The 16815-nt window shown below is 34.0% G+C and overlaps 3 protein-coding genes across 3 annotated transcripts in view; 1 reads left to right on the top strand and 2 right to left on the bottom strand.

The window, feature by feature from the left end:
• Positions 1 to 179: 179 nt before the first annotated feature.
• Positions 180 to 5079, top strand: LOC108651429 (uncharacterized). The gene is made up of 7 exons (XM_089260257.1): positions 180 to 442; positions 595 to 822; positions 892 to 1263; positions 1329 to 1665; positions 1930 to 2992; positions 3057 to 3790; positions 3853 to 5079. The coding sequence occupies exons 2-7, from the start codon at positions 596 to 598 to the stop codon at positions 4453 to 4455; spliced, it is 3336 nt and encodes a 1111-aa protein (XP_089116383.1). The 5' UTR covers positions 180 to 442; position 595; the 3' UTR covers positions 4456 to 5079.
• Positions 4866 to 6804, bottom strand: Ccdc114 (Coiled-coil domain containing protein 114). The gene is made up of 4 exons (XM_018101107.3): positions 6174 to 6804; positions 5609 to 6117; positions 5374 to 5548; positions 4866 to 5296 (listed from the first exon to the last, which is right to left on the bottom strand). The coding sequence occupies exons 1-4, from the start codon at positions 6686 to 6688 to the stop codon at positions 5080 to 5082; spliced, it is 1416 nt and encodes a 471-aa protein (XP_017956596.1). The 5' UTR covers positions 6689 to 6804; the 3' UTR covers positions 4866 to 5079.
• Positions 6805 to 8747: 1943 nt separating this feature from the next.
• The window catches only part of bru3 (CUGBP Elav-like family member bruno 3), a 160667-nt gene continuing 152599 nt past the window's right edge, over positions 8748 to 16815 (bottom strand). Inside the window, exon 12 of the mRNA XM_089259248.1 lies at positions 8748 to 16163. The gene's annotated coding sequence lies outside the window, so the exon portion shown is untranslated. The remainder of the gene's footprint in view (positions 16164 to 16815) is intronic.

Genomic DNA, 16815 nt, shown 5'->3' with positions numbered 1-16815 from the left:
CAAATCTTATAATTGCTTGGTACTAAAACAATTAGTGAATAAACATTTGTGTATGTATATTTAAAGACTAATAATAAATAAAAATATGCTTCAAATTTCGCGCTACCCTGTTTGCGTTTTGCAACACTGCAACATTGGAATGTTGCGCCATATTTGGTAATTTGACGATTCCACTACACAGTCACACTGTAAATTATTTTGAGGCCAAGTGTGACCGATTAAATGCATTTTCGTGTGTATTTTAGCAGTCAACATTCTAAAACACAAATAGTCTGCAAAGCATATAAATTACAATGCGCGTGTAGAAAGTTGAGTAAAACATGTTGAATATAAAGCAAATGCCTTGTGAACTCGTAACTGGATTGTGGGCACCCGCGATATTTGGAGTGTAGCGTGCGAGAAGTGTGCGCGCCGCTTTTTCATTACAGTTAACATTTCTGCGGTACGTGTGTGTGTGTGCGTGCTGTGCGGAGCGTGTGTGTATGTGCGCACATTTATATGAGCATATGCATGTAGGGCCAGTCGGGCTAACGGGACTTTCTCTTCAAACAATGCAAAAATTTTGTTGATTTGCGACCTTCTCTTGAATTGTAGAATGATGAGCACTACACGAACCAACTGCATGAATGTTGATGAAAACACCACAGTTGCGACCGCTGCCGCTGTCGGCGTCAGTGTCGCAGCGCCAACATCGTCGACGGCTGCGGTGCCGGAATTCGTGCACCTGACTGAGACGCGCCGCTATATTTATAGAGCGATAGCCGCCATTCATGATGACAGCTTCAACAATGTTATGAATCGACTACTCAGACAGTTCGAGAGGTAAGATCTGATTCATATGTTAAAATAGCGCATCCCTTTCTGATCGTATTTTACCCGCTCAATTAAAAGTGCCATACGAGAGGAGCTGGAGTACGCGCAGAACTCGCCCACAATATGTCGCAAATTGGCGCGCAGCATAATCGGCCTCGCGGACCTGATACACACTCTACTGGGCCAGCGCCTGTCGGCCACCAACAGCTGGACCCTGAGTCGTGATCGCTGGTGCTACATTGTGGCCAATTATATTGCCTGTGAGCTGTGCGCTGCACAGGATCGCATCGAGAAGGATCAGTGCATTATTGAAAGAATTGGCAGCATGCTCAGTCTGTATGTCGAGGGCAATGAAGAGAGCTCCGCTCTACACAAGGAGAACACACTGCGCACACTAATCGCCATACCCAAGCTGTATGGCCAGGCCAACATTATCACGGTCTTCTACAGGTTGGTAGCTGATTAAAAAGCATTATCAAGTGTATAATTTATTATTGCATACATCTGCATTTTAGCCGCCTTTTTCCGGAATGGTCCTCAACAACTGGCCTGTTCAGTCAGGTCGAGCTGCCCGATAAGATATACATTGAATATATTATTATATTTTATTACTGGCAACGACTGGAGCGTAATGAGTCGACCAAGCAGCGCATCTTTGAGTTTGCCATCAAGTTTATGCGACCTGCTCGCACGCTGCTCTACAATCCCGCCTACATAGAGCATCTGCCCAAATACAATACACCCAACACGGCCACGCGGATCATTTTGGAATATCTCAGCCTTAAGCAGTGCTGCCGAGGATTGCATTCAGCCAGCAAAATGGACAATCGGATGATTTACCCCAGCGAATTAGTAAGTCATCTATTAAAATAAGATCGCTCCCTTTTCCTTTACTTTGTCCATAATGATGTCTTAGTAAAAGGTCTGAGTTGGGCAGACGGTCACGCCTTGTCCTGCACCGACGCAGTTAGTCGCGTTTCGTGCGCAGGCGAACGTGTCTCTGCTGCTCATAAAATGACTTCAACATTAGCTGAGTAAAATATATAAGAGATTAGACTAGATTTACGATAGCACAATTTCAGAATAACTATTTATTCATTTAATTTTCGCCAACAGATCCTTGACTCGGATGAAGAGGAAGCAGATTCTGAATCTGGTTTGGTATTGATCAGCACTTTGTTCTTATCGTCGAGCGCAACGCAGCAAGAACCACCACCACCACCAGCTCCTGATCCGCCCGACTTCCTCAAGCGCTTGTGTCGCAATGCCAGTCGCTTGGAGCCTGTAAAGCGTGCCACGGCTTTGTATCGAGGCATAGACAGCACGTGCGAAGTTGTGGATCTGTGCGAATCGGACGAGGAGGAGGAAATGTTCTCACTTGACTTCAGTGTACCCGCGAATGTGGATAGCAGTGGATCTTCTAACTCGAACGAGGCGACTGGAGTGGGCGATGATGATTATGTGCCCATAACGCGCATCTATCCCATTAATTTGCGCACATATCAGCGAGCGACGAGCGGTGGCGCAACCATATCTGCTGCGTCAGCTTCCTCCGCTTCTCCTGCTGCCTCTGCATCTCCTGCCGCTCCTGCTGCCACCTATACAATGACAATGCCGCGCATAGTCAATAGCTACAGCTGCCGCAGGGATAGTCTGCATCTGGTGTCCACAACGCAGACACCGCCACATCTTGTAGATCAGTGTGTGCAAACGGCAGAGCAAGATGAGGAGGAACAAAATCAACAACAGCTGTTGGAGCTAGACGAACAGCAGCAGCTGAATTTCCATGATGATGCCATATCCAGCTGCATGCTCCATTCAGACACAGGCCAATCAGCCAGTCCATCAACCACCGAGCTGCTCTACGAAGCGTCGTTCAGTCGCAGGAAGACCACTCCGGGGGCTAGTACGAAACTTAAACCCAATGACAATCATCACTGCCATCAATCATCTAGTCGTAATAGTTATAGTAGCGAAGCCTCCTTGCACAAGAAGCAGGTGACGTTTAGTGCACAACCTTTGGTCGCCTCGAAGAAAGCCCAGTTAAAGAAATTCCCTAAAAATATAAAGCCGTCTATTAAGCGTTACAATAAAACAAATTATACATCACTAACGCATCTGACGAAGCCCAGTTCAAACATGGACTTTATCGAATCCCTAAAGTGGATGGGGCGTAAAGGTAATACTATCCATACACCTGTTATTTATATTGATTGTAATAGTTTTAATGTCCATTCTTTTAGAACATTTACTTGCCGGTCAGCGGATGTTTAGCAAACTGGAATCGAAGAAAAACTGTGATAAACGGACTAACGAATCGTTGTCTTCCTGCAACCGACGTGACCGTCAAGGTCAGCAATCACGCTCGCCAGCCGCTATCACGCCGACACCCACGCCCACGCCCACGAGTCAGCTAACGCCCACTACGAGCAATGCTTCCAGTGGCACACCGACGCCGCAACCGAAAAGGCTGCCGCCTCGCAGCTCACAGCGCTCATTGCCCACTCCGCCCGCCTCCACGCACAGTTCAATAGAGACATGTCGCCCTCGAAAGTCCTTTGATAGCGTACAGAATCCCATAGACGTTGAGGTGCAGGCCTTGGCCAGAAAGTTTAAATTTGACCGTCGCAAGTTCTCAGACAATTCCACGGAGCACGTGGAATTTTACAAAAGTCTGCTGCAAATTCAACGTAGAAGAATGGACGAGAAGCGCCAGCTGAATGCTACGATAAAATCTCAATCAGTGTCAGATCTAAAGGTGAAAAAGCGATTGTGTGCAGCAAATATGAAGTTACGTAATGATATAGATAAGCTAGAAAGAGATCTGGAGATAATAAAAAACTTTGCGGTGGAGACGAAAGCAAAAACGGCAGCAACAACAGCGACTACAAGGTTGCTCATGCCTATTGTAAGACTGAAGCGTGTCCATATTGACAACTTGGAAATGTCACGCAGCAACATTGAGGACAGTATTAACGTAGGTGCATTTCATGGCTCAATACATTTGAATTTACTGAACTTTTTCGCTTCTTGTTTTAGAAAGAATTGGATCAGCCTAAGCAGCGAAAGCTCGGCAAGCGGCGTCGGCGAAAGCAGCATTGTTGGTCAAGGATAAAGAACTTTAATAAAAAGAAGAAACTGGCTCAGCAGGAGATATTGAGCGGTGCTTATAGTCCAGCTCCGGTTGGTGATGCAGCTAATACAGCTACTGCCGATAATATTGTCCATATTGATACTGCTACTGTGGATGCTGCTGATAGTGCTCACACTGCTGACATTGCTAATATTGATACTCCCACTGATTGTAGTACTACTCCTGTTGCTACTTCTGGTCCTGATGTTCCTGCCTCTTCACCCACTCCCGCTGCTTCATCGTCACCTGTGCCAGACTGCATTGCCGCCTATGTAACGTTGGCCAACAATGGGGAGTCGTGCAGCGAGGAGGATGCAACAGTGAAGCCCAGTGCTATGCAAGTGCGTATGCCCACTCCCGAGCTGGAGCCGAGCAGTGTAATAGCCGCACACGAGATTGAAGTGGCGTCTAGTAATGTACCTGTCTATTTGCTCAACGGCGAAAGTCGCGACTTGACAACGCCCGTGCCAACAACTTTGGCCAGCGATTTGATTGCATATGAGCCGTAACATTCGAGTGAGGATTGTAGGCGTGTCTATGTGGAATCTGAATCTATACTGGCTCTTGGCCACTTTTAACTGTAGTCCATACGTATATATATATACATATATCTATATTTTTGTTGATATTTAAAACGAAGCCTGTTAAAAGAATATTGAATCACAAAACCAATATTTCATAATGTAACTTTAGGTATATTCGAATGACTTGTTGAATTTTACAATTATCAATTGCCAATCATTTTCGTAGAGTATTTGCCTATTGGATATTACAATCCAAAGCTTTATGTTTGTATACCTTTTATTTATTCATAACTATGATATACATATAGTTGTATATATTTGTGTGCATGTTGTTTTTAGTTTTAAATTGTGCATAGCAATTGCTCAATGCGAGCCGCAATATTTATTTATCTCTATTTGGTTTAAGGACTTATGTTCAATGCAATAAACTTAAGCTATAGTACATGAGATTAGTCACAATTGTTCTGATATAAAGAAATATATGTATAGGTATAAATATATTGTATATACATATATATATTATATATAAATATATATGTGTAAATTATGTGCATTACTTTACAAGTTAAATTAAATAAATATATGGTGTTTTCCTTTTCGAGATTTCAATTAGTGTTTCATTTTAGCTGATTCGCGTATATTGAACTTCGGCACACGATCCTTTCTGGCCAAGATCCTGTTGGAATTATCCTCAATGTTAATGGTGCTGATTATAATGTTCACTCGACGCTCGATGACGCCTATGAAGAGCTTCACGTTGTGCACCGTGAGGAAGGTCTTCGAGCTGAGCACATTCAATATGGGCGCATCATCGCAAGCCAGCAATCTGAGGGAGTTATTAAGCAAATTGGAATATATACATACAAATATATATGTACACAATAATATCTGAAGTAAACCCACTTGAATATCTCCTCTATACCCTTCAGCAGCTGCTGCAATCTGTTGCTCAGATTGTGTTTCTTTTCACTCGTCTCCTTGGCCAGCTGTTCTATGCGCGCCAGTTCGTCATTTAAATAGTCCAAGGCCTCAGTTTTTAGCTTCAGCTCCTTCTCTGTTTGCTCCGACTTCTGACGCTCTACAAGAAACAATATTATCATCCCTTAGGCATCGCTCTTCACACAGGCTCATAGCTTACCAATCTCCTCTGTTAATTCTTGTGTGGTATCGTTGAGCACTTCTACTTCGTGACTCAACTCGTTCACGTAGTTGAAGAGCGCAAAGTTTTCGTCCTCCTGGCGCTTGAATTGTGCCACCAGACGTTCGGTGTCATCCTCGCCATAGAGCTGTTTGATTCTCTCTATGATCTCTTTATACTCGAACAGCTGTCGCTCATAGTTTTCCTTCTGGCTCTGTCTCTTATCCAGCTCACGTTGCTCCAGCTCCGGATTGAGCCGTTTCTGACCCTTGATATCGAAGAACTTCTGCAGCTTGGCGTCGTGCTCTAAGCGACGTTGCATCTCTCGCATCTCCTGGATGTGCATGACTTTGTCATTCTCATTGCGATCCTTGAGCACGGACAGCTTTGTGCAGAGCTCCTGCCGCTGATCGAATGCCATTGTGGACTGATCAATGAGGTCCATGATTAGCTTTTTGCCATCGTTGAACTGGGTCACCATTGATTGCCACATCTCGTTGAAATTTGCACTGAATTGATTTATGGAAAATGTGAGCATCAAATATAATATCTCATTAACCCTCACCGATCTTGCAGCATATGATTGATGGCATCTCTCATCTTGCTATTTTCCGTTAGAACATCGCTGCACTTTTTGTTGACCACATCCAGGCGGTTTTCGAGTTTGACTACGCTCTTTTGCACCTTGCAGATGGTGTCCTTGTAGCAGTTGTCGGGCACCTCATTGCGTCGCAGCGCATCAATCTCTTTCTCCATTTTACGTATGTGACCCTCCAGTTCCCACAGATTAGTTTGCTCACTCTGATAGGCGCGCTGCAGCTCCGATTGCTGCTCTTGCAGATTGCTTAGCTGTTTCTCCTTATTGGTATTACGGCGAGCATGGATGCCGCCCTCCAATGTTTTGATTTCTTCCTTTAGCTTCTCGTTTTCCTGCTGCAATACGTTAATCATGTGATTTTGCTTTTTCAGGCGTTTCGCCTTTTCCTCGAGCAGCCCACGCAAATCTAGCTGAAGCGAGCGATGTTGGCGTTGCAAGCGCTGCAACTCAGCGGCGGCTAATTGATCTAGCTGGTCACTCATTATTTATATTATTATTATTTTATTTTTTATTTAATAAATTAATTTTTGAAATGCGAAAATTTTTGCTTGCAGTCAAATCTTCGTTATTTATTTGAGCACAGGGCGACTCGTTACCAAGCAACAGCAAACAGTGCTGCCAGATCGGTGCATGCTGACTTACTAAGCACAAAAGAGTTGCCAGATGTGCGCCAAACCGAGATACCCGCCAAATTTAAATAAGAAACACCAGAAGTTTTTATGGTAAAAGTTTATTATTTGTAACTTTATTTTTTAGTTTGTTCTTTGCATTTTGTTTTCATGTTTAAATGTCTATAAAGTATATATAATATATATTTTTCTGCATTTTTGTAATATTACCATTTTGTTTTTCCTTTTTTCTTAATATTTGTTTTTTTTTTTTTTTTCATATATTAAACTTGCCGTTTTTTTTGCATTTTATTTAATATATATATAATTTTTGTTTTTCACTTATTACATTTGCATAAGTTGTCATGTATAATAATTATTTATTAATAATAATTTAATTGTTGTAATTATAACTGGTTTACTTGTTCATTTATATTTTTTCCTCTCCCGCTCTGCTCCATTTATTAATTTTCCATTTTCGTTTTCTGCTCTGCTACCTTTACCATAATAATATATGTTTCTCATTCTATGTCGCCCATATACGACGCCCAGAGTTTTGGCCAACGAAACAAAGTTTACAAAGTTTGCCATTGTTTTTTTCCCGTTTTAAAACTGTCAAAATGTAGCCTAAAACTTTTTGATATTTATTTTATGTATATTTAATTTCTTATTACTTTTTTGTTTTCTTTAAGTTTTTCTTTTTATTATTTTATATTATTGTTAGCTTCTGCCGCGCGTTTGGCCTAACTGCTTTCTCCATCGTAAACGTTTTAATCAAAATGAAATAATACAAATAAATAAGTAAATATATATGTATACATATATTTGTATATATATAAATATATATAGAAAGAATAGCAAAAACAACAACATGAGAAATCGGCGCAAATATAATGTAAGAATGTAGTTTTTGTTGTTTCTTTCTTCTAATTGTTATTGTTATTTTTTTATTTTGTTAATATAGTTACTTATAAATATATATGTTTAGGTTTATTTATGTATGTTTCTTGTATGGCATAAATTATTAATAATTATTGTTGTTTAAACTAGAGTTGTTTTGTTGTTGTTGTTTAATGTTGGGTTTCTGCTCTTTACGCCTGTTAAGTATTAAAATATTTGCATAGTTTTTTGTATGTTTTGCTTTAATTTGCTTGCTTTCATAATTAATTAATTAATTAATAGTTGATTTGATAGCATTTCATAAATGTGTTTTTGGGCTTCAATCATTAAATTGAATATAAATATAAATATAAATATATATATATATACATATACATAAATATATATATATATATATATACATATACATATATATATATATTCATAGATATATTTCTTTGTAATGTTTGCTTTTTTCGGTGTTTACTTTCATCCTTTTGTTTTTTTCCCCATGAACGAATGCACAATTTTTACACACTTCGCCATTGAGTTGTTATTATTTATAAATAGTATTTAATATACACATATGTATAGTATATATATATATATAAAGACCTTTCTCTTTGCTATTTTAAATTGTTTTTGTTTCGCTATTTACTCGTATGTTTTCCTTGCTTTTTCATCTACATTTCCTATTAGTTCTCCTCCTGCGCCTTTCTCTTTATATGTACTATGTATATGCCTGTATTATGTATGTATGTACGCATGTATATAAATATAAATTTTTTAAAAATTTAATTAAGTACACGTATGTATGTATGAGTGTGTGTGTGTGTGTGCGTGTGCTGCTGTGAGTTGTGAATGTGTTTTCCTTTATCTGCCGTTGCGCTGTGCTTTAAGAATCGAATTGCATTTATCTCAAATCAAAGAACTTGAGAAAAAACATAAATTTGTCAATATTATTCAAATTGTGCTTTACATATTTGAGAAAAAGCTTGCATCGAAGTGTGTGAAATTGATTTGAACTTTGATGTAAACGTTGTTTTGTTTTCGTTTCTCTCTTTTATTTGTTTGGAAATTTCTCTGTTTCATTACTACACATTTATTTTATTTCGTTTTGTTTTGATTTTGAAACCATTTTACATTTAACATTTAATTCTGTTTAATATCTTATTCAATTTCTGTTTGCTTTTTTTGTAGTTTGGAAACATAGGAAACATTTGACAAGAGCAAGCATTCAATTATCCATTTAGTATAATCGCAGAAAGGAATGAGATTTGTTCTTTAAATGAAACATGTTTGATAAATTTACATCTTTAGCTACAATTTGTTTTGTTTTTCTTTTCTTTAATTTATATGTTTTTCTCTTACTTTTATATGGCATTTAACTGCATTTTCTCTCTGCTGCTAATTTATTTATTTTCTTTCTTTATTGTTTTCGTTAAAGGTGCTCTTCAAAAATTCCAAATAATAACTTATCAGCTGTTATAATCTTATTCATGTGTGTGCGTGTGTGCATGTGTGTGTGTGCTAACTAAATTTGTATTTGAGTGTGCTGCGCATAAAATCTTCAAAAGTATTTTCTATCAGATGCAAATCAATTTGCTTAGGTGTGCGTGATCGTGTTCTGTGTATGTGTGTGTGTGTATGTGTGTGTGTGCTAGTGCATAATGCTAATTACGGACGGATTTCTAAACGGAAAGTAACGTTTTTGTGTACTAGAATAAGCTGCTTTATAGGGTATTAAACGCAACAGAAACATTACTTAAAGTGTGTGTGGGCATGTGTTAGTATGTGTGTGTGTGTGTGTGTGTGTGTGTGTGTCCGTGTGTGTTAATGTCTGCTAAAGTCTAGACTAGCAACTATTATTAAATAATTTATATTAGTAGCATTGGGCTTTGTGTCTTGTTTCTATTTACAATATAAATTCGCTTTGATTTTTCTGTTTTTGTTTTACACTCAGCCTCGAGTGTGCCTTAAGTGCCGCCTTTGCATCTGTATTAGTATCTAATATTTGGCTAAGTTTCTAAAAGATAACATTTTTATCTACAAAAAATAACCGTGGGCCTTTTTCCATTTTCCACTTTCGCTTTTCATTTGCATAGCATTTTCTTTCCTACCGTTGTTTACCTTTTTGTATAATTGCAAAAATTTGGATTTTCGTAATAATAATAATTGTCATAATAATAGAATAATATACATATATATATGTACATATGTATATATTGCCTATTTTTTGCAATTTACCATTATACATATATATATTTTAAAAACGTTTTTGTTTTCATTTTTATATATATATATATTTATTCAATATTTTTTAAATGCACTTTCTGAGCTTTCTTACAAGCGCCGCCAATTATTGTTGCTGGTTGTGTTTCAACTATATATATATGGATATATATAGATTATATACTTGCTTACTACTGCACTCATGTCCCGAACTATGCCCATTTCTTGCTCCTAAATATACTAGAATATACTAGAACTATATGTATATATATATATATATATTTATATATCAATGCAAATTCTAGTTGTATGCAAAGCTTTAAAATGTTTCAAATAAACGTACATAGTGCAAAAGCTTGAATAGGGGAAGAAATATAACAAAAGTTTATAATATCATATATTATTATCATTATTATTATTATAATTTTTATTTTATTAGTATGATTTTAATTCAAGTATTATAATTGTTAATTGCATCTTTTACCCTGTTTCCTATAAGTTATTCGTGTTTCGATTTCAACAAAAACCCAAATGCTATCAAGGCAAAAATGTTCTCCTGGCCTAGCAAAAAAGATATGCACCCTCCATTATAAACTTGGGCCCGTTTAACTATGTGTGTCTGTATGTGTGTGTGTGTGTGTGTGTGTGCTAGTCGTAGGTGTATAAAAAACTAGTGTATGAAATTTAGTAGTCCTTGGTTTATGGTGGGGTCAATGTTGAATGTGCTTTGCTCTATAGTTCTATAGTTCTATAGTTTACATTATTATTTGTAGTATAATCTTTCGCTTTTGTTAATAATTTAGTTGTTAGTTAAATACCTGCAGAAAAGTGTATCTAAATATATTTTTGATTATTAAGTTCTAAACTTGGACTCATGTGTTTATATTTTTTGGTTGTTTTTCTTGTTCTTGTTCTTGTTGTTTGTTTGTTTGTTTGTTGTTGTTGTTGTATAAGTGTTGTAAGCTTCATTCACTACATTGTCTAGCCTTCGTTATTAACTAGCAATAGAGTAATTAATTAATAAGTTAGTTAGTTTAGTTAGTTAGTTGATTTCTAAAAATAATAATTCAAACATTCTATAAGAATGCCCATCTCATAATAAAAATACTATTTTCATATAGCACTAAATCGAGATATATATACACACATATCGTATATATATATATCATCTTGTGTAGCTACTATAAGTAAGTATTGTTATGGTAAATCTTATGATTTAAGTTTAAGGAACGATCATCGATAAGAGACTTCATTTTCTTTTAGTTAAATATACAATGCTTAATATTAAGATTAATTTTTGGTTTCAAATTAAATTTAAATAAGCAAAAATAAAAAAACTAAACCATTTAAATTGTGTTTATGCCTGTTCCTCCTAAGCAAAGTATCATCTATGAGAATCGCCTAGAAGAGCGCATGCGTGGATGCTTTAATGATCTACGATATACGCGCTTGATATGATGAGCTTTGTATATTAAGTTTACAGTGCGTTGGAACGCGCTATAATTTTCTTCTTATTCTTCTTCTTCTTCCTTTTTCTTTGAGTTCAACAAAATCAGTTGGAAAATTGAGCAGTAAACTGTATTTTGGCAAAATTTGCAAATGCAACTGCCAATCTCATGTGAAATCTTTTGTCGTGGCTGCCTTCATTACAAACAAATTGGACGAAACCGGGCGCATCTTTCTATAGGGTTTTGCCTAGCACTTCATTGTTTTTCTCTTAGTTTTTGTTTGTTTCTCATTTGTGTTTGGTTTCTGTATTAATCCAATTTTTGCGCTTTATGCTCAAGGTACAATTGTTTTTTTTTTCTTTTCTTTTCTCTTTTTTTCTTCATTAATTTCAATTCGATTTATATTTATTTAACTTGTTTTCTCTTGTTTTCATCACATTTCATTTCGAATTTAAAATAAGCGCTCAATATTTAAGCATTAATTATTTATTCGTTTTTATTGGTTACTATATTTTTATTTTTTAAATATTTGTTTTTGTTTTTTTTTTTTTTTATGTATCTTTGCGTTAATTTTGATTTGGCTTCTTGGTTGCATTTTATCACCGCTTTTGGAAACGAAATAAACATTTCTTTAAGCTGAATTTCGAAATAAAAGTAAAAAATATAAAAATTTAAAGCAAAATGCAAACAATTTGATTTTTAGTATTTTTTTTTTTTAGTTTTTCTTTTTTTTTCGAGTCACAGCCTTTTTGTGTTTTTTTTTTTTCTTTTTGTTTTGAAGTTTACAATTTGCGAAAGAAATCATAAAATTTTGGATAGTTATAGTTATATAGAAAGTGATATGGGTATATAATGTGCCAAATTGTCTGTCCGTCCGTCAAAGCTCTCTCTTTGTCATTCCGTCTGCCAATTCACAAGCCACATCAACGTCATCATCACACTTGAAAAAAAAAAAAAACGGAATGGAAATAAAGAAAAATGAAACAAGTTTTCGATTTTTTTTGGTATTTTGTATTTTTCTCAATTTGTTGATCGCTTTTATTTGTTCATCCGCATCTTCATCTTTTTTTAGTTTACTGTTGTTTTACGTATTAGAAATAATAATAATATGTATGATAATTTAAGTTTTTGTTTTCATTTTGATATAGTATAATTTGCATAATTTTGCCAAAATCAGTTTTTTTGCACTAAGTTGTTAATATTTTATTTTAGTTTTTATTTAAATATTGTGTATATAGTCTAAAACGTTTTTCCTTTTGTATAATAGCATAGAATAATAATAATAATAATAATAATATTTATATATATATAAGTATTTATATATATATATATATATTTAATTTAAATACTTTTTCGTGTATTTTCAATACAAAATCATAATAATAGTAATAATAATAATAATAATAATAATTTGTATTATTTTATTATTATCTCAATAGTTTGACTCTGTTTTAAGTTGGTTTTCATTTTTGTTTATTTATTTTCTTGTGTGTTTTTTATGCAATAATTAACTTGAATTTGACTAGATCGATTCATACAAGATCGCAAATACATATATGTATATAGTGAGAGTGTGTATATATGTGTGTGTGTGTGTGTGAGGGTGTGAGTGTAAGTTGCTCTAGTAAAAATCTAGATTAGCATTTCGAAGCTGCAAAAATCTGAGGGCGTTACTCAACTGTTACTCAACTGTTGTTTAACTACAGAATAGTTGCTAAAATCAATTATTGATATTAAATTATGCATTTAAATTTAAGTAAGTATGTATGTATGTATGCATGAATGTATTTATATATAGCTATATTTAAGTATTTGTTTTTTTTTTTTTAAATGTATGTATGTATGTATATAATGCACAGTTGCATTTGCATCCTTGCGTGTGTTTTCATTTCATATTTTCTTTGCTTTTGCAGTTTGGGGGGACTTTCATCCGCCTTCGAGTTTCGTTTATATTTACAAGATTTCTAGGCGTAACATTTCATAAAAGAAAACTTATTTAATCGAAATTAGTTAGGCTGTGAGACAAAAAGACTTTTGCCAAGAAATATGGGACTGGATATCGATTTGGATTGGAACTAACTAACTACGTAATACTCTGTTCCAACTCTTCATGATTTCTGGCTGCTGTTGCTTTTGATTATATTTCCTCTTTGTATGACTGGGTGTGAGTGTGCTTGTGTGTGTGTGTGTGTGCTGTGTGTGTGTGTGTGAAACTGAAATGTAAACAAATTATATATTGCACTGGTAACAAAAGTAACTTTAACTTTCATAACAATTTGTTGTATGCTTAAATATTCTTATATACTTTAATATATATTTATTTATTATTTAATAATTAATTGTGTTTTTTAGTTTTTGGTTTTTTATATATGTTTTATTTTTATCATTAGTATCAAATATGTGTTTGTCGCGAGCTTTTGTTCCAAGCCCGCAGACTAGGCGCTAAACGTATTTCAATTTTATGTTACCTCTTCTTCTTCTTCTCTCGTTTACACTATACAAACCGCAAATAATTGTTAATCAATTATTTGCTGCTTCTTCTTGTTCTCTCATCAACGTTTTATTTTTTGGCATATTTAGCTGTAGATTTTTGACAATCTTTCACTTTTCCTTGTTTTGTACAGATATAACTTTTTCATCTTCTTCTTCTTCTTCTTCTTCTTCTTGTTCAAGATAATGTCAAAAATGTTTTGTAATGATGTTTCAAACAGAGTTGAGTAAATATATTTTAGTAAGATATTTTTGTTTTGCAAGTAGTGTTTGTGTGTGTGTGTGTTTAATTAAAGGCAAAAACATATCAATTGAAATATAAAAATGTTGTGTTCAATTTTCTAGTTTCGCTAAAAATGTTTTTGTTTTAATTGTATATATAAAAAAATGCTAAATATGTATATATGTATATATATATATATATATATTTTCATCAATAATAATTTATGCACTCAAGACTTATTATGTGTTCTTAATTTAATGACTGTGTAAATTTTTCTTGTGTTTCTGTTAGCTTAGTTCTCTTAACAGGGCTAAGGGCGCGTTATATGGTCAACATCATTCTTGTTAGTTGTTTGTTTGTTTTTTTTTTTTTTTTTTCTAATTGGAGCTTGTGAAAATAAGTGGCCAAATGTTTAGTTGTCTGTTGTACATATAGAAATGTATATACATATATACATATATATATGTACCCTGGCAACTTTTGGTTTTAGTTTATATAGTTTCTTCATATAAATATATACATATATGTACATATACATATATGTATATATACAGTTCTTTATTTCAATATATACATATACATATATGCAAGCATATATATACATATATATGTAAGTACCTGTATTGGTTTTTTGTTTTTGTTACAAGCAGCTAAGATTAAGTGTAAAGTTTTCTTTGATTTCCTTTTGTAATATGTATATATATGTATATATATTATATACATATATATTAATGCTATAAAATCGTTTACGATTTTCCTAGTTGCCTAACTCAAAAGGGTTTTTCATGTAAAATGAATTGAATTTATCCAACTCGCGTTGATTTTTCATTTTTTCTTTTCCATTTTTTTTTAAATATGTATTTCTAACAAATTTATTAATTAAATTATTTATTTGTGTTTGTTTGTTTTTAGTTTCTCATTTATATATTATAAAAAATGATATTTGTTTTGCTTTGTTTGTTGCAGGCTACACGCAAAAACCATTTGTGGTTCTCTTTAAATTGTTGGACTTAAGTGTATTTCTCTCAAAAGCATATCGCAAATATGTATATATATATATGCATACATATGTATATATATATATTGTTTGTTTGTTTTTATTTTATTTTTTTTTTTTATTTGCTGCTTACTGCTTTCACCTAGTGCTAAGTTATTTTTTATCTTCTTACAATTAATTAAATTCGAATTTTTGTGTTAATTTTTATTTGCATTTATAGGTTTATGTATATATATATTTATATATCCATCGCCAATTTGCTTAGTACTAAATGCTAAAAAGTTGCAGAGCTACATATCAATCAATCAATCAATCGATCGTCCTATATCATCCGACTACGCTCTATCCATAACGCCTCCTAAACATTTTCAACTCATTTGCATATGTTTTCTGTTTTTATTAGTTCTTTAATTAACAATTTCAGTTTTTGCGTTTGTTTTTTTTTTTTTTTTTTGGTTTTTTATTTTTTATTTTCTTTTGTATTGATTTCTGTGTATTTTTTTACAGCATATATTTGTTTTTAGATTTTAATAAATTCCATATTTTATTTTGTGTATAAAAATGGTTGCTGCAGTATTTTTTTTTTTTATTATTTTTTGTTTGTTTTGTTTTTAAGATTATTATTTAATTTCATTTTTTTAGTTGAAAACCCAGATAATTTTGGTCTCTTACCAGTCAGTTTTTGTCTCAAGTTTTTGGTATGTGTGTGTGAATAGATTTGTGTGTGTGTATGTGTGTGTACAGTTGTTGCTCAATATCAATGTTTGTTGCACGCTCTATAAATATATATATATGTATGTCGATATATATATATCTATGTACATATGTATATATATATTCGTCATTTTGGCAAAAAATTGTTTTGTGTGTGTATTGTTTAGTTAATTTTTTTTTGTATTTTTCTCTTAATTTTTTTTTTCTTTCAATTTATTTTAGTTAAGTACTGCTTTCAGCTGCCTTTTTTTACATTTTCTGTTTACTATTTTCTTAGCTTTTTCATTCTTATTTTGTTTTTAGCTGTTTTATTTGCTGCGGCTTTGCTTCACTTAGCATTTGCAAAATTCATTGTTTCAAGTCCATCTGAAAGAAGTATATAAATATGTTAGTTGATTTGAAATGTTGAATGATTGGACAAGTAGAAATAATAGAATAACTGTTAGTTGAAATCAAATGATTGGAAGATTACAAGCAAATTATTATATAGAAGCAATCCAATGTCATTGGTGCTTAATTGAATTATACTGTTCAATTTGACCGTCCTTGGTATTAGTGCAAGGCTTGGAGCATTTACATTTGCATGTAAATACTGAGTAATAGTTGCAAGCACTTCTATTTATATTCCGTCGCCCACGATTGAGTGTCGCTTAACAGTGGTCGTCACCAGAAGAGCAAGAGAGCGAAGGCTAGCTGTTTAACCGCGAGCTGCTAAGAGACTTAGCATTGATCGCTTAACAGTGGCTGTTAAATAACATAGTCTCGTACCTAGTGAGTGAGAGTGAGACGGCTACTGAGGCTCTGTATGAATTCGTCAATGAAGAGAACGTAACGATTGAGCAATGCCACTAAGCATATAAAAGCAATGCTGACTTTAACAGTGCAATTGAGCGTTGCCACTAAGCATATAAAAGCAATAGTGTCAATGCTGACTTTAACAGTGCAATGTAAAAGAAACAGTCTAACCTTTCGCCACTAATGTGAAATTATTGAATATTAATAATAATGATAGGTCATT

This window comes from Drosophila navojoa, chromosome 4 (assembly GCF_054131105.1).
Source record: "Drosophila navojoa isolate 15081-1374.11 chromosome 4, UAZ_NAV_1.0, whole genome shotgun sequence".
Taxonomy (NCBI): domain Eukaryota; kingdom Metazoa; phylum Arthropoda; class Insecta; order Diptera; family Drosophilidae; genus Drosophila; species Drosophila navojoa.
This window is presented reverse-complemented; position numbering and strand designations above follow the sequence as displayed.

Coding starts and splice junctions, on each gene's coding strand:
- LOC108651429 (XM_089260257.1), top strand. CDS start 596: ATGATGAGCACTACACGAACCAACTGCATGAATGTTGATGAAAACACC. Junction 1,264..1,328: donor ATTATCACGGTCTTCTACAG/GTTGGTAGCTGA, acceptor TCTGCATTTTAG/CCGCCTTTTTCCGGAATGGT. Junction 1,666..1,929: donor TGATTTACCCCAGCGAATTA/GTAAGTCATCTA, acceptor TTTCGCCAACAG/ATCCTTGACTCGGATGAAGA.
- Ccdc114 (XM_018101107.3), bottom strand. CDS start 6,688: ATGAGTGACCAGCTAGATCAATTAGCCGCCGCTGAGTTGCAGCGCTTG. Junction 5,549..5,608: donor AGAATTAACAGAGGAGATTG/GTAAGCTATGAG, acceptor TGTTTCTTGTAG/AGCGTCAGAAGTCGGAGCAA. Junction 5,297..5,373: donor GGTATAGAGGAGATATTCAA/GTGGGTTTACTT, acceptor TAACTCCCTCAG/ATTGCTGGCTTGCGATGATG.